General features: G+C 35.7%; 1 protein-coding gene across 1 annotated transcript in view; it reads right to left on the minus strand.

The window, feature by feature from the left end:
* Macrod2 (mono-ADP ribosylhydrolase 2) overlaps nt 1–27,508 on the minus strand; it is a 1,937,146-nt gene that overhangs the window by 70,630 nt on the left and 1,839,008 nt on the right. The window contains exon 14 of the mRNA XM_077800161.1: nt 10,405–10,482. Coding sequence (XP_077656287.1) covers nt 10,405–10,482 — 78 coding nt within the window. The remainder of the gene's footprint in view (nt 1–10,404; nt 10,483–27,508) is intronic.

Consider the following 27,508-nt stretch of genomic DNA (forward strand, 5'->3'; position numbering starts at 1 on the left):
GGTTTAAAATAGAAACGATTTGATTTTTAAAATCACACACATGTGCCTTTCTTCATATTTATATCAGTGCAGACAAAAAACTGGAAGTCTTTTATCTCAGATTTCAACATTGATTACCTTTGAATGGTAGGCAGGATTTTAAGTTACAGAATTTTCATTTTGCTATCATATATTTTATAAGAATTGAACATTTTATAATTTAATAATTACGATGAGAAAGCTTTAAAGGTAGAGAAAAAAGCCCTCAGTGATATCATAGAAGAAACATTTCTGGCTAAATTTTCTCTTGTATGGGTGTGTACATGCATTTGTGATGAAATTGTGTGTATGTGTGTGTGTGGTGTGCATGTAGCCAAATCAAATTCCTTTTTTCTCAGTCCCCATTCTTGAATTCTAGAAAACTAACTGGTTAAGTAACTTGTTTTTCTTGACTATCTAATTTTGTGTCTTTCGCAAAATCAACTAGCGTTCTCCCTATACTAAATACTCATCATTTTCTAAACATATTTCTTTTTGCCTTTGTACCCATTTAGCATTCTTTCCCATTTGCAAAAATATTCTTTTCTTCTCCCTCAAGTTCATCATCTTTTTGGGGGGAGATGGGTGTGGTTAGAATGTGCCACTAGAATATCTCCTAGGTTCCTATATTTCTTGGTGAAGTGTCCAGGCACATCCGTGTTTGTTTATGGGTGGCTGATATTAAGAGGGAACCTCCACTATTTATTGAATGATGCTGTCTATCATTGCTAATATGGGGAAGTGACTATCACATCTAATCATTATACCAAGGTCCAAGCTGCAATCTTTAACTCATTCTTTGTGATTTGGCTTTGTCTGTACAATGAAGGGAGAGAGTAGGGCAATCAGGGAGTAGACACAGTCTGCATTCCTGACTGTCTCCATGAAGCTTTTGATAAATTTGCAGAAGGATTCAATCAGGAGTGAGAAGATCACAATTCAACAGGGCCTGGGGCACTGATGATAAGGTGGGACTGCCTGAGGTGGCAGTCTGAGGCTGTTGATGAATACCAGGGATTTGGGGACTGTGAGGCCTGACACTTCACTTTGAAGATGACAGGCCATTTCAGAGCTTTTGGGGGATCAGTTCTCTCCCCTGCCCTCTTCACTTGTCTCTATTTCTGATCTGTTTTCACCTGTGTCCTTTATGCATTTCATCAATCATTACTCAAAATAGAAATACATATATTTTCCTCTTTTCCCTTTTTTTTTTTTTTCTAAAACGAAGTTAGTAAAAACTGAGGGAAGAAATGAAGTGCTCATTTTTGAAATTCAAGAATGATCATGTTTGTTCATTCCCAAGCCAAGACAAGATTTGGCACATTGAAGGCAAGGTATGTGTGAGCTCTTTGCTTGCACCCAGGCGCCCGCTGTGTATTGATGATGCTGCTGGGGTTCTCCAATCCACCTGGCTCTCTCCTCTGTGCACTCAGACATTTCACATTCCATCTTGCTTTCTTGGCTCCACGGGGGCAAGCTTTATGTTTGCCTCTCTATATTCTGTCTGCTTGAATTCCCCCTACAGTCCTCTGACCTAATCCCTCCTGGCAGAGGAAACAAAAGAGCACAAAGGATCCCACAGTTTATGTATATATTTTTCATACAGAGAACTCAATCATCCATACTAATGGGAGGGGACCATTAGAACAGATAATCCAAAAATCCATTCATTATGCTTTAGAAATAGATCACATGATTGTTTCTTGAAGGCCTGGTAATTAAGTTTGGCTCAAGCTAAAGCTCTTGCTTTAATTAATTTGCATAAAAATTGGTCTGGGGATGTCAGTCTAGAATTAAGCATTTCTAGGGTTTTAACCTAAACTCACTTTGCAAATGGACTGCTTTTGAACAAAAGCAACAACAACTTAGTTTTATTGTTGGCAGATTATTAGATGCTCAAATTTTTCTAAGAACAAAGGCTGTTTCTTTGATGCTTCTCTTAAAGAGATAATGGAAAATGTGCCTTTTTTTGTTGTTGTTGTTAGGCTTGAAACTTGATTGCTGCTAATATTCAAAATTTCTCTTTTACCATGCCTAAAAATATCCCAGATTAAAAGCAAAAGTTAAACCTAGATTAGCAAGAATTTGACTATTTCCTAGATACTCCTGGTTTTCTTATAGGTCCATTAAAATTTATACTTTAAATGTAAATTATTTCTAAAATTATTTTTTTTCTTATAGTTATGAAAGAAACAAGAAATGCAATTTCCTTATAGATGCATTCCACAAGTTTTAGTATGTAGCATTTTTATTATTATTCAAATCAAAATCTTTTCCAATTCCCATTGTGATTTTAAGTATTGAGACTTAACAGCTATTTTTACAACTAAGGGGTGGACATTTTTAAAATTGTGAACTGCTGTCTTTCTCTTATGTGTATGCATGCATATACATATATGCACACATATACATAAGCATACATTTGTATCCCTACATACTAATTTCTGTGTCTATATACATGTGTATCTATATATATTAGACATGTATATGTGTTCATAAACACATATTTATGCATTTATACAGACACATGAGTATAATATATTGATTCCTGCCATTTTATTCCATGTTTTAATGAGCATCATCTACCATGATGACAATTTCTCCAGAAACCTTATTTTGAAAATATGTACAATATTCTATGTTTTGGATGAAATTTCATATATTTTCTTTTTCTGCATGTGCACACAGGCACCATTAAGCACAATGTTGCAATGAACATTTTTGTGAATAAATATCTCCATGCTCTTGCTGGGTGTTAATTGAGTTTAAACTCCTGCAGCATAATTTTTCCATCCAAGTATGAACTTTTCATCATTTATTAAGTTTTGCCAAAACTGTTAGACAGACTATTATGCCTTTTATGTGTGTCTGGAAACCCTATTTCCACCAATTGTGTGCATTTTCAATTATTCAAAAAGAGAAGATAGCACATCCCTATTTTATTTTCATTTCTAGAAGTAACAGGACCATCATTTTCAAGTTTGCAATTATTATATTTCTTCTTTTGTAAGTTATAATTGACTTGTACCCACCATTATGGTACCATACAGACTAGTTTCAGTGCTCCAAAACTCCTCTGTGCTTTCTTCATTCATTCTTCCTATACCTGAACTCCAGAAACCACTCATCTTTTTACTCTCTATAGAGTTTTGCCTTTCCTGGAATGTGATATAACTGTGTATAGCTTTTTCAGATTATCTTCTGTCACTTAGTAATATGCATGGAAGTTTATGCTATGTATTTTCATGGCTTTATAGCTCATTTCTCTTTAGTGCTGAAAAATAACCTTTGGTTCTTTTACTCTAATATTTTATAGTTTCATTTTTACATTTAATCTTTGCTCCTTCTGGGATTTATGTTGGTGTAAGGAATGAGGTTGGGACTCAACTTACTTTTCCAAATAGCCAACCAGTTGTCTTAATGCCATTTATTGAGTGATCTGTCTTTGAAATGTCAGCTAGAATATGTACTGAAATCCCAGATCTACTTGGGTCTATTTCTAAACTCTTCAGTTTGTTTCATTGATCAGCTGTCTACTCCTACAGCAGGACCACACTGTTAACCACATTTTAAAAACATTCCACGTCGTTTTTAGTCCATTTGTTCTTTCATTGCTGATAATATTATATTGTATCTGTGAATTCCCCATCCCATTTCCAACAGGTTTTTATTTGTATTGTATCTTGCCCCATCATCTGACAAAGATCCATCACTGTTATATTTAATTAGGGATTTGAATTTTTTATCAATATAAGATAACCAACTCTTTCTCCCTTGAGGCTTTTGGCTAGAATTCTAACTGGATAGTTTTAAAGAAGTTTTTCATGTTTTCTTTTGATGTTCATCTCCCAAATATACTTTTTCTAACATTATCCTTTTAAAATGTCACAATTTTATTGAATTTCATTCAATCTGAAAGCTTTTCATACTTGATAAAGTAACTTAATTATACTTACTGTTATAACTATTTGCTTGTGTTTCTGTCATCTTATTTGATACATTGTGATTTGGCTACATTGCTAGATACATTTTATTATTATTATTTGCATTATTAAATATACTTACATATTTAATATGAGCATTTGGAGGAATTTTAAAACTTAACATGTTTTCCTTCATATTTGTCATTATCTACATATCTACATGTATCAAGGATATTCTTAAAGCTTTATGTTGTTAGAATCTATAACCCAGAACTTTTAGCTTTTGAGTCTCTATGAAAGTCAATTGTATGTGCAACTTTCCCTGTGCCACACTTTAGTCTTTATTTTGTAGCCTCTGCCATTAATGATTCCTTTCTTCCCTCATAATTTTTTCCCTTCCTCATTTCCTTCCTCTTTTAACTATTTAATAAAATTGTGACATACATATAAGAAGTTATGCACAAATATATAGGACCAAATTAAATATACAAAAGGAAATTTAACAAAATATGTTTTTATAATAACTGTTTAGCCTAGAAGTCTTTCTTGTGGCTCCCTCCTAATCAGTACCTCCTCCCCAAACACCAAGCTTTAACCAACAGAGTAACCACTACCTAGATTTTATTGTCTTACTACCAAAATATGTTTCTAAATGTATGTTATTTTTTCCCTGATTTTTGAACTTGATATCAATTAAGTTCTATGATACATAGATGGTCCCTAACTTATGATGGCTTGACTTAACAATGTCTTGACTTGATAATGCTGTGAAAGTGTACCCATCAACCATTCTGTTTCTCACTTTCAGTAGGTATTTAATAAATTGCAAGAAATATTTATTATTTTATTAGAAAAATAGGCTTTGGTTTGATTATTTTGCTCCACTATGTGTTCTGAGCACATTTAAGGTAAACTAGACTCAACTGTGTTGTTTGGTGGGTGAGAAGTATTAAATGCATTTTTGACATATTTTCAACTCACATTGAGTTTATCAGAATGTAACTCTATTGTAAGGTGAGGATGATCTACACATGTGTTCATAACTTCTTCAGTTTATCGTTACATTGTGAAATTTATCCACATCCACATTTAAAAAATGCAATTGTAGTTTTCAATGAGACATTTTCTTCATCCTTATTTTTTCTTCCTGTCTAACTTGTACTTTTTCTCTCATTGTTTATTATACTGTTCTCTTTATTTCTGGTTTTGACTTGATTATGATGTGCTAGAATTATTTTCTTTATCTTTATTTTGTTTGGGGGCCCTAGAAGTTCTTGAATATGTGGATTCATAGTTTCATCAAATAATTGAAAATTTTATCCATTTTTACTTAAAAATATTTTTCCATCTGTTGTTCCCATACCTGTTTTCCAACATTCTAATTTATGATTACTATAATTGGAATTTTCCTGTACATTGTTTCATAGCTTACTGATGCTCTTTTCATTTTTTTCAGCTATTTTTTTTTCTCTCTGTGTTTCAGTTTGGATAGTTTCAATTTGGATTGCTACATCTTCAAATTCACTAATCTTTTCTTCTATAGTGTCTTCTCTGCCATTGTTTTTCCATTAAGTGTAATTTACCTCAGACACTGCTTTTCATCACTATAAATTCAATTTGGGTCTTTTGATATCTTCCATGTCATGAATTAACATAATAAATACTTCTTTTAGCTTTTTAGAGATATGGAATACTGCTATTATAACTTTTAGTATGTTCTGTCATACTAATTATCTCATCTGAGCTGCTTCTGAATTGATTTATATTAATTGACTTCTGCTGCAAGTCATATATTCCTGCTTCCTGTCAAATTTTGTGAAGGATCTGAGATTTTGTTCTACTTGCAAATTAACAAGTTAACTAGTCGTCATGATTCCATGGATGCTGACAAAAGACTTAGATTTCTGAGGTCAAAGATGAAGAACAATTTAGTGTTCAGATCAATAGCAATAACCAAAGTACTTTTTCCCATTCCCTGAGCACAGTTCCCTCAGGGTATTATCAGGGGGATATGTGATAGTTGCATACTTGGTGGGTTGTATCAAAGGGAATCTGGAGAATCTGGATCTTTTATTGTGGACAAGAATCTGGACCTTTTATTGTGGACAGTTAAGTATATCTGCTCTTTGATCTGAGGGAGACACTACTCTTATCTTCTGAGGCTATCAGCAAGCCTGTTCTTTGTCTTCCAAGGTTGTTTGCTATATAAACATTCTTGATACAACTGGTCAGAACCAGACCTCTGCTCCCAAGATGTGCAGAGATAGGAAAGAGCCACAGAGAAGTATCTTCCAATTGCTTCTTTTCATTCCTGGAAATTTTGTCTCAATTTTACTTTGTGGGATGTGAGATATATTTATACACTTATAAATATTCTTAAATTCTTAAATTCTGGAATGTAGCTAGGTTACTCAGAAACATTTTTAAAATTTTTCTTTTCTTTTTTTTTTAGTTGTAGATGGACAATATTTTATTGTATTTATTTTTATGTAGGGCTGAGGATCAAACCCAGTGCCTCATACACGTTAGGCAAGGGCTAGCTATCTCTGAGCAACAACCCCACTCAGAAATAATTTGATCCTTTAATGTCTTAACATTTTAAGTTTATGATGGAGGATGAGAGTAGCCTTTGGTCTACTGCTTGTTTTGCTCTATTACAGAAGCAAAACTCTTCTGAGGTCTCTGTGAATTAATAACTTTTCCAGGGTCTGGTGGCAATAGGCACTCATTCCAGTTCCATATAAACTTCAGGTATAATTCCCTAAAGCCATTTAGCCTATTTACATAGCCTGGGGTAGTCCCCTTTAAAATGTGCATGCACCAAAGAGTACTCAGGGGAAGACTGCTGCATTCCCTTTGGGGATCTCTGAGGTGTCCCCTCTGTGGAACTCTCTCTTCTCCATTACTCTGCCCTGCAAACTCTTGCCACTTGAGCTTCCCAGGATCTTTAGTTCTGTCTCCTGGACAAAAATAAGAGTCTGTAAAAGATCCTCCGTCCTGTAAGAGGCTACAGGACTCTGCCAGAGCTGGAGTCATTCTTCTCTGAACCATAACCTAGAAACTCTCCAGGCAGTCAGCTGGGGCAATCACAGGGCTCATCGCATTTCCTGACTCTTGGGGAAGCATGAGTCTTATGAAATTTGAAAATTAATTGGTACTATTACCTTCCATGACAACGGACAACACCAGAACATTTAAATTTATCTTATTCAGTAAACGTCATTATGGTGGAATATTTTAAAGCAATGTGTATCTTAATTCCCACAAGGCATTATGATTATTATCACTATTGATTAATACCATCAATATTCATTTTGCTTTATCCAATTACCATTTACTTTGCTCTAATTCCTTCCTTTGTCTTTGACCTTCTACTTGGAATGAGTATGTTCCTAACTGTAGAACACCAGAAAGCAGTGATGAGCTATGCTTTTTATTTTGTTTGGCAATAGTCTTGATTAACCTATATTCTTGAAACATGTTTTTTCCCTCCTGGGTTGAGAATTCTTGGTTGGCAGCTATGTTGCCGTACTGTTATTTTATTTCCATTATATTTATTGGAAAATCAACTATGGGTACAAGTGAAGTTTGCTTTTTATTAGTTTTGTTTATCTTTGGTTTCTGCAGTTTTACTATAATAGACCTAGTTGTGGAATTATTTTTATTTATTCTGCTTTGAATTCAAAAGGCTTTGGGGACATTTGGCCTAATGTTCTTCATCAATGTGGGAAATTTCTCATTATAGTTTCTTCAAATGTTGCTCCTGACCAAGTCTCTCCATTAACATGTGATCTTTTCCTTTTTTTTGAGGCTTTGCTATCCTTTTGCCCGCTGTTTTTGGTTTGGATATATTCTTCTAACCTAACTTAGAGTTCACAAATTCTTTTTCATTTGCATCTAATATCTTATTAAACCATAAATCTATTCATTGAATCATTAATTTCAATTATGGGATCTTTTATTTCTAGGCTTTTTTTTCTTTTCAATATCTAGTTCTCAGATAAAATTTTCAATATTATCATTATTCCTTTATACACAGTCTTCATCATTACTTTATACTTTGTACTTATAACCCTAATATTTTCAGCTCATGTGGGTCTATTTCTCTCATTTCTTCATATTCTGTTTCACATTATCTTATTTACTCATTTTGGTGTGGAGCTCTTTTTTGGTATGTGTGTGCTAGATGTGATTTATGTTTTTATTTATTTGTTTTGGTACTGGAGATTGATCCCAGGGGTGTTTAACCACAGAGCGACATTCCCAGCTTTTTTTGTTTTGAGATGAGTTTTCACTAAATTGCTTAGGGCCTGTCTAAGTTGCTGAGGCTGACTTTAAACCTACAATCCTCCTGCCTCAGCCTCTGGAGTTGGTGGAACTATAGGTGTATGCCTCCATCCCCAGCAAGACATTATATTTCACAAATTTGAAAAAAAAAAAGTTTGAAGTCTACAAGGTGCTTTTTTCCTCTAATAAATATTTCACAAGTGTTTTTCTCAGGTGCCTGGGGAGAGTTAACAATCTGAGCTGTTCTTAATTTAATTTGGGGATGGAGATCACTTGAAAATCGAAAACAGCTTTCAGAAAATAGATATACTGTGGGTTTATTCTTCTGGGATATGTATCTTTAGGTTTTCAGCCCAAAATATAGGGTGGTAGGTATAGTACGGTCCCTTTTCCTTTTCATCAATAGGACTCCAGACAATTTTCTGCAGAATCAGCCAAAAAATGCTTACCTTCTCCTAAGGTAAAGAACAGTTTCAAATTCTGGGTTTAGTTTGATAAGTCTTAGCTATCTTATCAACCCTCTGATGTTTTCTAACTCTGTCATTTTTTTTTCTCCCCCTCACACAATACATATAAAATATATATGTGTATAATTTATTAAATGATACATATTATGTGTGACACGTATTTCTGTGATAAACATAATACCATATGACATATAATGTAATCAGATAACATATCACATATACATGTAATATATATATAGTTTTATCTAAATTGTCTAGTTATCTTTAATGAGAGAAATGGCCTACATTATTTTGACTTTCATTTCTGATAGTAGAAGTCTCTTCTTTACCTTTGTCATTTTTGAACAGCATATACCATAAATTTCAGTTAAAACATTTCTAGCTGGGCATGGTGGCACTTGCCTGTAATCTAAGGTATTTGGAAAGTTGAGGTAGGATGATCACAAGCTGGAGGCCAGGCTAAGCAATTTAGCAAGACCCACAACAACTTAGAAAAACCTGTCTCAACTGGGTGCCATGGCACATGCCTGTAATCCCAGCAGCTGGGAAGGCTGAGGCAGGAGGATTGCAAGTTCAAAGCCAGACTCAGCAACTTAGCGAGGCCCTAAGCTACTCAGTAAGACCCTGCCTATAACTAAAATATAAAAAAGGGCTGGGGATGTGGCTCAGTGGTTGAGTGCCCCTGAGTTCAGTGCCTGGCAGCAAAAAAACCAAAAACGAAACCTGTCTCAAAAAAAAAAAAAAAATTAGGTGAAATATTTGGATGCTTATTTTGAAATAATTATGTTAACATTTTCATATATTTAATTGGTCTGACCATATAGTTCCTTTAAACTGTGCCTTTTTGTTTTTAGATTTTACATTCCTTCCTATATTTATTGTTTTTGTACAGGCCTTTAGTTAGTTCACTCAGAAAGGATATCTGGGTAGCATATTTTCTTAATCTTTGTATTCCTGAGAAAATATTACTTTTGACTTCATGCATGAATAATAACATCACTAAATATAGAAACTGTGTCCTTTAGAGCTCTGGAAATGTTACTTCATTTTCTCTAAGCATTTGGGGTTGCGGAAGAAGAAGGCTAAAGCTAATCTGATTCTGGTGATATTACTTATAACCCGATTTAGACTTTCTTGTATGCTTTGAAAGCCTTTATCATTGATCTTCAGAAATTCCATGAGGCTATGTAGGTGTCTGTTCTCATTTGAGTTTTCATTTTATTTGCCTATAAATATAATGCATACTCTCATGTTTTGGGCAGCGAAACTGGTTTGCATTAGGAAAACTTTTTTCCTATTAGTTTTCTAAAGATTGCTTCATTTGTTTGTTCTATTCGGTCTTCTTGGTATTCCAAGGATATGTAGATTTAATCTCCTGGGTTTATTCTCCATATGTCTCACATTTATTCTCATTCTTATCACACATTCATTTCAATAGTTGCCAACCCAATGCTTATAGAATACAGGCAGGTAACAATAAGCAAAATAAATGAAGCCAGCCTGGTACACAAATAATGGGTAATGAAGACTGTGGAAAGCAGAAACCCTATCTCAAGATGTCAGCTACCAATCAGCTGGTGTTCAGCACTAAGAAAATACCTCAGAATTCAATTTTTCTCCAGAAAAACTCAAATCTGCTTTTGTAGATGGAATGTTTTCCAAGAGGAAAAAAATATAAATATAAACTATAAAAGGATCTCACATCTTACCATTGGGATGATCTTGGTCACACACAGAATGATCTGTTACTTCATTGTCTTTTATAATATTGTCATCCTTTGAAGAATCTGACAACAAACAAACATTTAATCAACATTTTTAACTGAGAAAAATAAAAGAGCACCTTCCAGTACTAACATGATAGATATTTCAGAGCAACAGAATTTATTATTTTTTAAAAAATAACCATTAAAATACTTAAAAGATTTTCATTAATAAATAGCTTTTCTTAAAGTAGCATGTGAGATATACACACAAAGCTTACAAAGGTAGAGATGTAGTTGGGGCATCTGTTTGCAACAAAGTAGAAAATACAGGATTCATACATCAGTGAAAGTGTTAGAATTGTAGGAAAGGATATGAAAGGAAGGCAAAATAGAGAAGATTAAAGGAATATCTAATTTTAATGTTCTTAATGTTTCCAGGACTGTAGTTGTTCACATATGCAGGCCATGAGTCCTTGAAAAAATCAGAAATAGCACTTTGGAAATCCAGTAGTAATTATGATTATCTTTCCCAGGTACCATATGAGTTGCACAATAGCAATGAGGGAATGCAGACCCTCTGTTCTGAGCAATGTCATTCTTTCCCACATACAGCACATTTAGGTATGGAATTAGCATACACTCATTTTTTGGTTATAGTATATACTATCTAGGAAATAACATGGCTAAAAGCATTCTATGAACTCTTGCAAAGCTAGAATGTTGAAATGAGGTTTCTCTGGAGGTTCTCCAAAAAGACACTGGATTGAGCCAATGAATGGGTCAGCAGGAATGCATAAAATAGGTCTGTTACTCATTTGTAAATATTTATTAAGGGCTACCATATGGCAGGCACTGTTCTGGGTGCCAGAGAGTCAATAGGGAACATACAACTAAAACTCTGCCCTCATAGAGCTTACAATCTAGTAGATATTTTTAAATAGCCAAAAGGAAGGTAATTAAAAAATATCTAAAACCCCCTAGTTAATCCTGTTTGCATGTGGCCACGGAAAAAGCTGGAAATGACAGACCTACACCTGTATTGTTTAAAAATAAGTTCTCTACTGAGTTTGTATCTCTAAGTTGCATTTCAAGAGCGATGACTTAGAGTCTAAAATAATCATTCTTTCCTTGTTTCCCTTTCCCTCTCTTTCTTTTGTTCCCTCCCTCTCAAAACTTGGAGACAGAGAGCTTCAAACGTTATGGTTTGGAATATTATGGGAAAATTTGTTTCTTTGCCCTGCCACAAGCAACATTTGATGGACAAGTGAGAAACCTGGGTAGTTAACATATGATTCAAATTTAATAACCAGTGAAGCAAGTATACACCCGAAGTGTATGGTTTTAATTAACTGCAAATAATTCCCCCAAGGCAAATGTTTAATTATCTTCACTGCTTCTTATTTCTTTCTGAGACTGACAATAAGTTTAAAAGTCAAAATTTAGAAGCAAAACTGAGTATAGACACATTTTTCAAATTGTTATCTCACTCATGTCAAATTGTTTTAAACCAACTCCCATTAAAATGTGCTTTTTAAATTTTGGAGCTAACATGTGGACTGAAAAAAAATATCCTTCAAATGCCTTTTTTCCTACATTAATAGTGAAAATAAACAATGATTGAAAAAGGAACTATCTCTATTAGGCTACAATTTAAATGTGAAATTGTTTTAGTTTTGCTCATTTATAGGACAATGTTATCTTTTGATATATTGTCTTTTAGACACTCATTTCAGTATTAACATTTTAGGATTATCTAAGATTTTACATATATTTGGAATTTATTCATTTTCACTGAACAATAATTAATCGCTTTTTAACTTACATAAACAGTATGTTTCTGCACCACATATTACTTAAGAAATGTTTTTTAAAAGATAATTTACATTCATTTTTAAAGCTTGTGATCAAATGATTCACATGAGTGGAAAGCATTTGAAAAATTAATCACTGGGATGCATCTGTTTTTGACACCAAAATCTGTGTCTTCAGCAAATTACCCTTTTCAATTTCCTTGGGAGATTGATTTAACATTACCAAGGCACCTTCTGAGCTGATGTTCTGTATGTAATCTATATAATGCATTTCATTGAATCCAAGATATCCCCATGCTAAGATGTATCCTGATAATAAATTAAATATAACCAGTGAAGCGAGTATGCATTTCAGAGATGCAATATTTGAGTGTATTCTATGTGTGCACACAAATATACATATTCACTTGATGACAAGGACTTCATGTCAACATGACACATCTCCAAACCCAGTCTGTCTTGTATGTGAGACTCTTCTTCTGAAATGGTCCTATCTGCACATCTGTCAATAACGTAGGATGAAAACTATAAGCTTGTGATAGTATTCACAAATAACCAGGTAGCTATGGAAGATTGTTCCTATAGATTTACTCTATTAAAAGGGCTATTTGAACTTCCACGGACTTTAGCAAGACTAGATTTGATTCTTTATGTTTTAAATCATTGATCTTAAAACATTATGCTTAGTTATGGGTTTACAGCAGCAGTGTAGGTTTTCTGTTTAGGGGGGAAATGCAAGCTTTATGGTATGTGAATATGAAATAATTACTCATGAGAGAGAAAGAAAATACTTTCTGTTTGTTATGGTCTAAAAGTTTGTGTCTCCCTCTCCCCAAATTCATATGCTGAAATCCTAATCCCTAAGTGATGGCATTAGGGAATGTGCCTTTGGGAGTTGAATAGGTCATGAAGAAAATTGTTCCCTTACCAAGAGGCTTGAGAGACACTTTATCTCTTCCTCTATGTGAAGGCACAGAAAGAAGGCTATCTGCTGGGTGTGCCTGTAATCCCAGCACTTTGGAGGTTGAGGCAGTAGAATTGCAAGTTTGAGGCCACCCTCAGCATTTAGCAAGAACCTAAACAACTTGGTGATAACCTGCCTCAAAATAAAAAATAAGAAGTGTTGGGGATGTGACTCAGCCACCCCTTGGTTCAATCTCTGGTATCAAAAAAAGAAAAAAAAAAGGCTCTGTCTATGAACTAGAAAGTAGGTCTTCAACCAGACATCATTAACTCTGCCAGCACCTTGATCTTGGACTTCCTAGTTCCTAGAACTGTAAGAAATATATGTTTTTTGGTTGTTTACAAGTTATACAGTTTTTGGAATTTTGTTATAGAAATCTACATGAACTAAGACACCAGTCCTTTTATTTTACAACTATAAATTCAATAACTAAGATGCCCATCAGTTCTATGAAAGTTCTATAAACTACCCTTAAAAATGTAGTTGTTTGGGGCTGGGGTTGTAGCTCACTGGTTGAGCGCTTGCCTTGCATGCGTGAGGCACTGGGTTTGATCCTCAGCACCACATAATAAATAAATAAATAAATAAATAAATAAATAAATAAATAAGATATTGTGTCCATCTACAACTAAAAAAATGTAGTTGTTTATACTAAATTCTTGTAGTACCTTATCATTTGGTCATGTTAAAAAACACAAAAGTTATTATCTAATTCTGATATTTAATCAGTGTTTTTTTCTTTTTTAATAAATAGCAGAAACTAGAATTAAATTTATATGTAGATTCTGACTTTCAGAATCTTTGAGGTCAATGTCATATTTAAAGATTTTTTAAATGCAATTATTAAATCAAATATTCAAGCCAAAGGACTATACATAGATGTGCTTTGAAGATTAACAAGAATAAAAAGGAAATGCTTTCATGAATTTTTTTAAAAACCCTCCCATAAAGAAAATTGAAAAAGATTTAAAAGAATATTTAAAATTGATTAAAATAAAATGAAAAAAACCCATAAAATAGAAATTCCCCAAAGTAGGCTACTTTTAATGCAGTCAATCACACATATCTACATGGACTAGTACATGAATGAATTTAATCTGTGATGAAAAATGATGAAACTACTGAAATTTTTATAAACATATCTATGCAATAAATCAAAATAAATAGTATCTTTTCCCAAAATATTCACTTAGAACAAACATTTTTAGCCCCAGAGGATCCCTGCGTGTGCTCCAGGAATTCATAAAACCTTTTGGCAAGATTTACAAAAGTGTGTTTATATATTCATATGTTAAGTTTTTGGAAGGAAATAATTTTTGATCACATTCTCATGTGGATCTAAGACCCCAGAAAGGTTAAAAATAACTGTAAATATCTATATCTCAGAGCCTGTGATGCTACCATTTTACAAAAGATCGTCAGGACAACTTTGGAGGTATTAGTCACCAAGCTTGATGCCCACTTCAAGAATTCATCAATGACAAATCTTGAACCTTTAAGGTAAATTTGACTTGATAAAACAGCCAAAAAGTTACTGGGATGTCTCTAATGCATAAGGAAGATGATCCACTTGGCAAGAAACATTTTGGGCCAAAATTAGGGGTAAATATAAAATATAAAATGATAGATGATTAACTCTCTTTGAAGATAATTTCAAGCTAGGAAGTCTACAAAATACTTCTAGTAAGGTTGTTAACCCCTAACGACTATTTAGGACAGCAGACAATCATTTTGGTATAGACGCTCTAACAAGTTTGTACAAAATAAAGGTATACACAAAAATACACACACGATATATTGTTTTTCAGCAATGTGTAAATATCTAAGTGAGTACCAGAGCTCAGTGCAAAAGTTGCACAGAAATGCGATCACCTGGGCTTCCTTTGATTCTTGTAAACTGATTTGATTATACCAAACAAACCATTTATCCTGGCCTGTTTATTGAAATCTCTAGTTTATTATGTGAAGCAATTAGGATAAAGTAATTTTTCCTCCATCTGAACGGGGAGTGCTTGATCCACAGTAAACTGGATTCTATGCAACTGTTTACAGTCTCATTGAAATTTTACAATGGCTAATCATTTATATAGAAAAAAATACATTCTACAACACATCCAGAGTATGCAGATGTCAATGATCTGAACTGTGCTGGGTCCCGGTGAAGTTGGATATACAAGGATGAACTATATTTACCTGAAAGGTATCTGGGTTCACAGACAGGACATGGCTCTGGGAGTTAGGGAGTCCAACAGAGTTATGGATGATCATTTATCTTCATTACGCTCTCATTAACCCCCATTAAAAGGTGGCTAATCATTCCCAGAGTTCTGGAATCAAGGCCCTAACAGCTTTTGAAGCATAGCTGGGAAAACTACCATCATAGACAACCAACTTGATATCTAATTAGAAAACCTGTTCCTAATTCCAAACAGTGAACTTTGATCAAATCTTAGGCTGAGAGGCATACTAGTTGATGATTGTGATTCAGGATTTAGAACTATGAACTTCAAAACTCCATGGAAATCCATTAACCTTTCATAATCTCAAGTTTCTTTAGAACTATGAACGTCATAACTCCATGGAAATCCATTCACCTTTCATAATCTCAAATTTCTTTAATGAGGAATGGAGGTTATTAAATTAGATGATCTAAGATAATGCTAATCTGAAGAATTGTTCAAATTATGTCTTTGTTCTGGCCAACACCTCTCTGTAAATGTTCCCACTTTCCCCTTATTCTCTGACTACCAGTTGGTTGGTTCTCACTGAGAGTTTTATTGTCTACTTATAAAATAAAGGTTAATAGTGGGGGAAGAACTGTGGCATGCCACCAGGGCCGTACCGGCCCTCTTTAACTCAGCGACTGGATCAAGAATCATCACAATGTAAAACAGAACAGCTGGATATGAAGCTGGGTTGGACCACTATGGAAAAAGAAATGCTTAATTACCCTTTCCATCAAGTTAATTTTTCCCCTTTGGCAATGTAAACAAAGGCAAATCTGCTCTTATTTTTAGTTGTCTGTGACTTGGCTGTTTCAGTATCCTTGACCTCCTCTTTTTGACTCCTTTCTCATCTTGCCTGTCTCTACCTTGTGAAATCTCACACCAGAGGCTCTCTTGACATCACTTAAAATAAAGAAAAAAGTCTGGCTAGGCCACAGACATGAAATGTAGCCATGGTTCTGAATATAAAAAGGGTTGGAGAGATCAATTGAATAACATGGTGACTGTAGTTAAAAACAATGTAATGTATACAATTGTGCCTTGGTTATCTACAGAGGATTGGTTCCCTCCTGTACCCCCTCAGATGCCAACATCCACAGATGCTTATAAATTATAAAAGATGTCTTTTATAAGACATCGAATATTTAATCTAGGCACATCATCCTATATACTTTAAATTATCCTGAGATTACTTATAATACCTAATATTATGAAAAAGGCTTTGCAAGTAGTTGTTCTACTGTTTAGGAATAAATACAAAGGAAAGAAAGTCAGTACGTGATCACTACAGATTCAATTGCTTTTTTTCTAGTATGTTGATCTTCAGTTGGTAGAATCCACAAATGCAGAGCCCACAGGTAAGGAAGGTTAACTAGAAAATTACTAGAAGGATAGACTTTAAGTGTTATTTCATAAAAATAATGGTATGTGAGGTAATGCATAATGTTAATTAGCATTATTTAACCATTCTACAGTGTGGAAATATGCTACAGTTTGAATCTGGAATGTCATCCAAGATCCCATGTATTTAAAGCTTGGTCTTCAGTGTGGCGCTATTGGGAGGTAGAGGAAACTTTTTAAGATGTAGGGCCTAGGAGGAGGTCTTAGGTTACTGGGGATATGTCTTAAAAAAAACAAAAATAAAACAAAACAAAAAAACTATGGGACTTGAGTATCTTTCTCTTTTCACTCTGGGTCATGAGGAGAACATGTTTCCTCTGCCACATGCTCCTGATGCGATGTTCTACCTTGCCACATGTCCAAAGGCATGGTGTCAATCAGCCATGGACTGAAACTGTAGGCCAAAATAGACCATTTCTCTTATTACATGAATTATCTCAGATATTCCTTATAGTAACAGAAAGCTGACTAACACATTTTTCAAAATATCATGTTGTCCATTTATTTCGCCAATTGAGAAAAAAAAAATTCACCTACAAGCCTAGAAGAACAGAAGTAATTTGTTTCATTTTGGTTTAATTGGGTCTGGTGATGAAAGGTTATTTTCACTGTACTACTGAGAGGACCTTTCCACTGGGAGAAGTGTAAAGGTTTTTTGTAGTGTTTCCTCTGAGCTCAGTCAGTCTGAAAGTGGGTTACTACTTCTCAGTTGTTCTATTTCACAGAGAAATAAGGCAATTGAAAAAACCTGTCTTCAGATTCACAAATGGTACAGCTTCTGGGGTTAGATTATTTTTATCCAGACACTGGCTGAGATGCCAGTACCCCCTGTTGCTGAGAGCCAAGGATTTTTGAGTCTTCAAAGCCTAAGTCATAGCCCACCCTGCAGGATCCTAACTTGTCCAAATGATATAAAGTGACATGTCTGAGAGACTAAGATAAGCATTTGGATCCTTTGTGGAAGTTACTAATTCTATGTGAACCTCAAAGACTTAGATGAGTTCCTGTTAGCACTTGCTTCTCTAAGTAGAAGGATCCATAACCCCTTAAACTCCATCTAAGAAAAATAGAGGACAAATGGTAGGCTTTCATTTTTTGATGTGCTTATTTTCCTTTATTTTTTAATTTTCTTTTTAACTTTTCCTTAAGTGAGTGCATATAATTCTACTTTATGGATTGCTTCAGTGTTGTTCATTTTATGAAACCTACCCTAAGTTATTTTTACTATTGTCTTATCTGTTGGAAATTCAAGCTGAATTTTTTTTTTTTTTTTTTTTTTTTTTGGCTATTCAGAATAATCCCATGTTATTGCTGTGGTGGAAGTCCAAGCCTCGGATTCACTTCTATCCTCTTTCGCTTGGTCCTTTCCAGCACACTATCTCTTCTGAGATCTAGACAGACTATGTCTCTCTAGAGCTTGAGTACCTGCAACAGAAATAGCCTATACCCACTCATTCCCCTTTGGACAACCCTTGAAACTGCAGCAGACGATTCCACTAAACCAGCTGCTTTCTGAGACTTGACTGAGACCATTACCCTGAATGGACCAGAATTACCCAGGAGTTAATGTCCAGTATCTGACCCAAAAGGATTTAGGGGATATGTAATTTCCCCACCCCTTGAAGAGATGATTCTGAATGTTTTATACACCTCTTAAAGGAATGGAGCCCCAGATTCCCTCAGCAGTAACTTGCTGGCTAATGTCATCCATTGATGGTTTTCCCTTCCTTTTCTTCATGACTTACCTGTGCTTCTGGGACTACCTCCCAAATAAACCACTTGCAAACTATCCTTGTCTCAGGATTTGTTTTGTGGAACTAAAACTAAGATAGTCAAGATAGTTTCCTACTACTTAGTAGCAAAATGTGAATGTTCGCCCTGTTTTCCTGACTTACACTTTTCTGTTCCCTTATATCATGTTGCCTTTAATTAGGGCATATTGGGAACAGGGGCTGCCATCTAATAAGAGCCAGTTGGGAAAAGAGGTTGCCTTGTTTTGCCCCATATTACCCTGACAATCCTTGAGCCACAGATGATTGATGAGGGATGGGCTCTGGAAGGACATCTACTGTTGGACCACAGCTACTAAGGTGAGCTGACATGAGAGCTCCACCTGCCAGGAGAGAAATAATCTTAGATTATGGTGAAGGGAATCAATTACCTCTTGAATGGATGATTGTTGGAGAGGGTGTTGAGTCTCTAGGGAACTGTTTGAACAGCTGAAGCAGTGCTCAGGGTTCATAGCATAGTTTCCTCATTCTTTGCCTCTCTGACCAAGAGATTTTTATCTCGGTGTACATTTCTTTTGTATAACTTGAAAGAATCTAACTCAGTTTGTGGTTCTTGTAAATTCATTATCTAATTTGAATGTGCATATATTCTCTAAACATTTCTCAAGTGCTCTTTACAAATATTCGTTTAAGAAGGTTGGCATTCTTTTAGGGCCACTTTTGAAAATGTTCACCTTTTTAGTCATTTCAAAATGTATAGTGTTCATTTGTACTCAACCAAAAACCTTACAGAAAGTTAAAGAGAGGAACAGCTTGGCTCATGCAGGATAAAACAAGTTCAGTAAATTTCATTTTCAAATATGACCCTGGTGGTGGAAAAAAATATCAGGTGACATCTGGTATTATAGGAAATGGGGTGTATAGAGGTATTTGCATGATGAGGACAATGTTTTGCCTCATAAAATGAGAAAAATGTGTTAAAACGAAACACTATAAAAGGATATTTTATGCGGACCTTGGGAAGTATACTAAGGATTAACTTTAAAGTGTTATTCACTATTTCCAGGAGGATTTTCTTTGAATTTGCTACTATCTTAGAGTAGGTTTAACTGTAAGTTTTAGAAATCATGGGCTGGGGATGTGGCTCAGTGGTAGAGTTCTAGCATAGCATGCACAAGGATGAGTTTCAACCCCAGCATGGAAAAAAAAAAGTATTAGAAATAATTCTAGCTTTCCTTAATGCAATGACTGACTGTTAGTTTGCTTGGGTTGTTATAACAGAATATTTTAGATTGGGTGGCCTAAACAACAGACATTTATTCCTTACAGTTTGGGAGACTGCAAAGTTTAAGATCAAAGTGATGGTAGATTTGGGTTCTGATGGAAGTGTTCTTCTCAGTGGTCTCTGGTTGTGTTCTCACATAGCTTTTCCTTGGTGACTGTACTTGCAAAGGAAAAGTTGTCAATCTCTCTTCCTCTTTTTATAAGGGAACTAATCTCACCATGAGGGCCTCACCCCTAATCCTAATTACCTCTCAAAGGCCCCATCTTTCAAAACTATCACTTTGGGAGGTAAAGCTTCAACAATGGTACAAATGCTATGTGGATAATGCCTTTAACATGTGGATGTTAGCTGGACAAGAATATACACATGTGTTACCAGCAGAACAAAGTCACAAAATGGATTTGGAAATGGAATTTTTTTCTAAATATAAGGTTCCCTTTCCTCATTCAAATTCTCAGCAATCATGTTTTCATTGATGTAGTTGAGGAACTACATCAAGTGGTTTGTATAGTGTGTATATATAGTATGATAATCTGGAAGGATAGTCAGCTCACTTCACTGGCACCGATGCCAGCAAATAAAGATGGACACATCCATGTCATTGGGGCAAGATCTTAGAGCCCCTGAGGTGTGCCTGGCATAGCAGGGTGATGGTGGGAAGGCTCACTTGCAAGGAGGGGAGTACATCATTGCTAGCCAAATACCAGGTAAACATTTTAGTATTTTAAAAATATTTGCAGCTGTACACAAAGGTGTACTGTCAGAATATCAGTTCTGTTTTGATTAGAAAAACATACTGAAAGTTTTCTTCAAAAAGACAATGACAGTAGTTTATTAACCAACGGTCTCTAACATTCCATTAGAATGAGAAGTAGTTTATTCTAAGAGTCTATAATGAAAATACTAAAAAATCCCTAAACACAAATTTGTGATCCCTTTTTCTTTTGTGATTCTTACCTGACAAAGCACCATTGCAAACAGAATTCACAAACATTTTAGGATACTAGTACTTCTGTCTAGAACACCACCTCCCTTTAGGGCAACATCAACCCCTGTTCCTTCACTACACCTGCACTGTCCTTCTGTTCCCTCCATCACTGGTGAGGAGAATGTATGTGATGGGGTTAACTGTGATAGGGCTATAGGGTGATGCTTGAGAGGACCACCTGTCCCAGAGTATCCATCTTGTCCTCTCACAGTTTCCAGGGCAGTATTTCCTCCATTAAAGACTTGAAACGTTTGTCTTTGGGGGGCTTTTTCAAGTGAAGATCTTGGAAGTATTCCACTTGAATCAATTTGAGTTAATGGCAATAACCAATTTCTGGGGATTGGTCTGAAGTCAGCAGAGAACCAGGAATAGATGACACTGAGCAGAGACCCCGAGGGAGGAAAGGACTTTAACCTGAGAGGATCAAGGCAGTGTGTGACAGTCCTCTAAACTGGAGAACTAAGTGGTGTCACTTTAATGGCAGTCTCAGGAGGGACAACTATGAGAGGACTGAAGAATTAAAATGCATGTTATTTATATTACTGAACATTTTCCTAAAACCTTGTATTCCTGCTGGACGCATGCCTGTGAGTCCGATGGCTTGTAAGCCTGAGGCAGGAGGATTGCAAGTTCAAAGCCAGCCTCAGCAACGTAGTGAGGCCCTAAGCAACTTGGCAAGACCTTCTCTCAAAATAAAAACTAAAAAGGGCTGGGGATGTGGCTCAGTGGCTAAGCACCCCAGGGTTCAATCCCTGGTACCAAAACATAAAAACAAACCAACAAAAAAATAAAACAAGCCTCAAAGAACCTTGTATTTCTAATGTTTATTAAAAAGACTTGAGTTCTTAGCTTTTTGTCTATTATAAATATACATAAAGAAAAGTAAAAATTTTGTAAGTGTGCAGCCTGATGAATTATGAGTTGAACCATTCGGCATAACCAACATGGCTGGCATCCTGGAAGCACTCCTCATCCTTCCTTCCAGATACTTCCCTCACCCCTAAAATCATTACTCCATCTTCCGCCAGCATCCATTCAGTGATGCCTGCTTTGGGACTTGTCGTAAGTTGAATTCTGCCCAATATGTGGTTCGCTGTGTCTGGTTACTTCTGTTCAATGATACATTTGTGAAATTCATTCATAATGTTGTATATGAGTGTGAATTTTAGTACTTTGATAGCTGGTTGTGTCAGTGGATCCCATTTGAAGAATGAAAAGATATATATATATATATATATATATATTTTTTTTTTCTTCCAAACATTGACTATTCATGGCACTCACCTAATACACTCCCCAACATACTGTATCTTTACTACAGCATTCCTCAAGTTTTACAATGCATTGGGATCCCCTGAAGGACTTGTTAGCATAGACCGCTGGGCCCCAACCCCAGAACTTCCCATTGTGTAGGCCTGGATGTTGGTGGGAGGGGACTAAAAATTTGCATTTCTTTCTTTCTTTCTTTGGGTGCCAGGGATTGAACTCAGGGACACTCAACCAGTGAGCCACATCCCCAGCCCTGTTTTTGTATTTTATTTAGAGACAGCATCTCACTGAGTTGTTTAGGGCCTTGCTTTCCCTCAGGCTGGCTTTGAACTTGAGATCCTTCTGCTTCAGCCTCCCCAGCTGCTGGATTACAGGTGGGAGCCACAGGACCAGGCTGAAAATTTACATTTCTAACAAGTCCCCAGGAGGTGCCAATGTTTCTGCCCCAGGGACTACTCTTTGAGAACTGCTGCCTTAAAATACACTGAATACGTCCAACAAAGCCTTTGTGTACGTGAATGCTCTTTTACTTAAAGTGGGATTTTCTGCTAGGTATCCTGTGGAGGGGCCACAAATTCTGCATTGCAGGGAGGGCAGCATCTTATGTGGTGGGGAAGGACACATAGATCGGAGTGGCCAGATTCATGAGTTCCACACCAATGAATGAAGATGGGAGAGCGATTTTCAGAGCATCTCTTTTTCACATTAGATGTACTGGGTATTATTGTCAATCTGTTAAAACTCCTTGCAACTTGGCAAATAACCTGCCTGAGAAGCAAGAAAGGCCCACGCTATATCATTAGTGGTCACATCAAATTCTACAGATGAGATCTCCTTAAGAACAGAGCTTAAAGACGAAAAGCAAGAGACTCTCTCTAGCATATGCTCCTTTAGCTAAATCTAAATACTCTTCACACTCATTTGTAATGGGTGGCAAGTCCAAAAGACTTGCTATGCAAAAGTGAAGTATTCACTCTGTTTCACAGACTTAGTACATAAAAGATATAAAATATCTCTTATTTTTATGTTGTCTACGCTTTGTAGTTGGTTATTTTGGATTATATTGGTTAAATAAAACATGTTATTAAAAATATTTTCTTAGATAAACTCTAGATAGGGAAAAGGGAAGGGAGGGCAAAAGAGGGGGCATGGCGGGTAGGAAAAACGATGGAATGAGATGGACATCATTGCCCTAGGAACATGTTTGAAGACACTAATGGTGTGACTCTACTTTGAGTACAACCAGCGACATGAAAAATTGTGCTCTACATGTGTCATATGAATTGTAATGGATTCTGCTGTCATATAATAACAAATTAAAATAAGTTAATACAAAGAAAAAAACTATTTTCACCTCCTTTTTCTTTCCTTAATGTGGCTATTATAAAATTAAAAATTACATATGGGTTTTTTATTTGTGGCTCACATTCATTTCTATTGGACAATGCTGTTCCAGAGAATTTATTATTAGCCTGATTTACATGAATAGTTAATGGCCTGTTTATTTGAAGTCCAGAATAATGAGGATGGGAAAACGTATCTTGCCAAAGAATCATCCCTTAGAAACTAGAAAATCTAATTTGGCTTATAGAGTAGCATCTACAAATGGGGATAGGAATGGCTAGGAAGAAAAAGAGTCTAATTAGGTATAATCAGAGGGTATGTTCAGAGAAAGAATTAGAGAAAGAGAATCATAAATTTCTAAAAACTAAAAAAAAAAAAAACCTACTTATACCCTACCAACATCTAATGGCAGAAAATTTTTGCTTTATGTTGATTTGACCCAAATTTCTTAATCTGGTATTCAGAGTCCTCTGTAATCAGCAAATAATTAATGAGTGGGTGATGGATACATCATTTAAGCCAACTGGGTTTATTCAGTGTACCTAAAATAGGTCTTTTGATGTCCTACTTCCAACCTTTCATACATGTTCTTCCTGACTAGAATAGTTTCTATTTTCACATCTTTCAGATCCCAGCTCAAATCTCATGTTCTGTGACCACATTCCAAAGTTCGTGTCCCTCAACCGCAGACTCCTTCCATAGGTTTCAGTGAAACCCTTTCTGGGCACTGTACTCTGACTAGCTTTCTTAGTTATCTTACATTATAGAACCGAAGGGGGGAAAAAAGTATAATGTTGGGAGAAAATAGACAAAAGAAAAGCATGTTAAAAAGTCTGCTAGTAAGAGATAGCAGCAATGAAGTGTTATGAAGTACCAAATAGGACTGTGATATAGATAGAAGTCGAGTGGAAATGGGACCTACCTAAAACAGAAGGAGAGAAAGCTGTGATGAGATTGGACAGGAAGCGAGGTGGGTTGATATGAGATAAGACTGCAGAGACAGGAAGAGTCTGTAATGCTGCAGATTGTAGTTAGCTATTTACATTTTACTTTGAGGGAAACATGATAGTGTCATAGCAATTCAAGCGAGAGTATACTGTTATCTGCTTACTGCGTGGTAATGCCACTAGGTCCTAGGAACTGTCACCTTTTACTTAACCTAGGAAACAGAGCCAACTTCAAGTGCAGTCTATTAATATGACCCTGAACTTTGACCTATGTAAGGTTAGCCGATTATACAGGGTTCAAATATAAGCACTTGACCATAGATTTACTAAAACCAGCTGTCTATTTAACACATTAGTACATGAAACCTAAGGCCAAATACAGTAAGATTATGTACTATTAGGAAAACCAGTGAGCAAATACATCAATCAGTTCTGTGTGGGCTTCTGTTGTGACACATTCTCCTTTATCAGCTCACAGAAGGACCCTGTTACTTCATGACAGGCATCATTATTGAGGGAATAGCTGTGGATATGATTTTGGAATAAGGAAGAATATAAATAATAAAAATACAACAAAAAATTATTGAGTGAGTCTGCTATAAAAAACACAGAGCATGCAAAAATCTAAACATATTATCATTTACTTCTAGGCATCACTGACTTTAAAAAATAGCAGGCAACTCAAAACATACTATTTTCCTTCAAAACAGAAATTGAAGAATCAAGGGTGTATTACCATTATTTTTTCCCTGCTGGATAGCTGATATGCAATAAAACGTTAGTGTGTGTGGTGTGTGTGTGTGTGTGTGTGTGTGTGTGTGTGTGTGTGTTCCTTAATACAGAACACACATATAATAAAATAAAAGACAACCCATAGAAGTGGGAGTTCTTTTGTTTTTTATTTCCTGAAAATATGTCATCTCAAGTTTATTCTTTAGTGATAAATGTTTATGTGATCCTTGGCAAATTACCCAACTTAGGTTTTGGTTTCCACATTTGTAAAGGGAAATAACAGTACCACCCATATTAGGTAGTGATATCTGTTCAACACACTTGTTATTCCTTCTCGTCTTCTTTTTTTGTTTTTTTTGTTTGGTACAGGGGATTGATCCCAGAAGCACTTTACAACTAAAGTATGTTACCAATCCTTTTTATTTTGAGACAGGGTCTCACTAAGTTGCTTAGGGCTTTGCTAAATTGCTGAGGTTGGCCTTGAACTTGCCATCTTCCTGCCTTGGTCTCCTGAGTTATTGGAATTATAGGCATGAGCCACCATACCAGGCTTCTTCTCTTAACCACAAAGGAAGGAGGAACTTGGAAACTCTGGAAATTCCTCCCTGCAATCAAGTGGCCCATGAGACTCACATGACTGAATTTTGGCTGATGGGAAGGGTCTGACCATAAAAAGCTTCTTCTTTCCCATTTGCTGAATGAATGTCAAGACTCAGAAAAATTTGGGGGACCACAAATTATAAAGAAAAAATCACGAGTTTTCATTCATTTGAATCCCTGCATGACTGCAGAGAATATTACCTATCATTGTGGATTCTATGTGATTGAGAAAATAAATATCTCTTACATAAGTTTGACATTTTTGTTGCAGCAGTTGGCATTACTAACCCTTGAAGAGTCATTGAAAGAATTGAGATGATATTTGGGGGTCTATAAAACATTTTTCTTGATTGTTATTATTTTTCCAGTCCAACCAATTAGGATCTGGGTACGAAACTCTTAGGTCACACAATTACTTCATTACTGCTGAAAGGACTTTTCAAAGTAAAGAAAGAAATTAACAAAGATGACATAACATGACAGCAAAGAAATTTGGGATATGAGAGAAAGGAATATGATTATGATTTTTTTTAAATCCTGCCTTCATTTTTTTTTGCTCCTGAAAAACAATATTTTGTGGTGATAACAGTAGTTTACCATGGAATGACAGTCTGGGCTCTGAAGGAAGTTTTTTTTGTTGCTGTTGTTGTTGTTGTTGTTTGTTTATTTTCCTTTTTCTTCATCCAGAAATCATGTTATATGGTAGGATAAGAAGATAGAATCTTTGCAGTTAGATTCTGTACTTAAGAATCCAGGGCATATGGTTACCATATGGACCACAAGCAAATTCTTGGATTTCTTTATACTTGATGAAAAAAGGAGATTGTCGAGTAGGGAGTACAGATCACAGAGAGCAGGATGCACTAGTGGAAATGGAAGAATATGCTTACCAATTTAGGAGATGCTGTTTGGGGAATACCATAGGAGAAAGAGTCTAATGTGCTTACTCCACTTTGGGGAAAGCTCTGGAGAAGAAATTTGGAAGGGGATTCAACCATGGACAGAAAATGCGGTTCAGAAGAAGATTTATGTCTGGATGGGTTAACATGACCACGGAGTTCTGTGGTGCCAACTTGCTGCTCTTCCCACAGATCCTGGCAAATACTAGTGTTAGGTAATCAATCAAGCAGCTGTACATTCAAGTTTTCTGGACTAGTTTATACCAGCACTTTGGGTTGGAGGAAAGCTCCAGAAAGAAAGAAAGCAGGAAGTGGGAAAATGCAGGACCGAAGAAGGATGGTTGCTTACTTTCCTGAAACTAAGAAAGATGGAGAGAAACCAGGACCAGGCACTTGGAGCATCTCAGGGGCTTAACTATGGACCTGAGATTGAGGTCAGTAGAACTGTTTGCCTCATTACGTGTATGGAGAAGTTACCCAGTGAATATCAAGTCACCAATTCTGCCTCATGGCATGTTGGGGACAGAGGTGGCTGGTTCAGTCAAAATTCATGGATTATGTAGGTAGACTGAGGCAGTGAAATGGGTTTCCAGGATTTTTGAGTCTTCACTCTTTTTTTGAGTCTCCTGGGATCAGAGAAACATTACGAATCATAGATCAAGCTGGGAGATTGATTGCCTTGCACAGACTGTGTTGGGTCTCAAAACAAGCTTTTGTGTGTTGTTTTAAATATAGACACATATTTATGTGAGTGTCACTGTTCCTTTTGCCTGAGGAAAATAACCCATTTGCCCTTCCATTTTAATTTGACATATCTGGTATGAAATATCAGGGATAATTACAAAATGAAATAAGAAGATAAACTTTCCATTAAATGCCATCAATGCTTGTTAAGAAACCCTGTGTTTATGC

Source organism: Urocitellus parryii, chromosome 6 (genome assembly GCF_045843805.1).
Source record: "Urocitellus parryii isolate mUroPar1 chromosome 6, mUroPar1.hap1, whole genome shotgun sequence".
NCBI classification, from domain to species: Eukaryota; Metazoa; Chordata; class Mammalia; order Rodentia; family Sciuridae; genus Urocitellus; species Urocitellus parryii.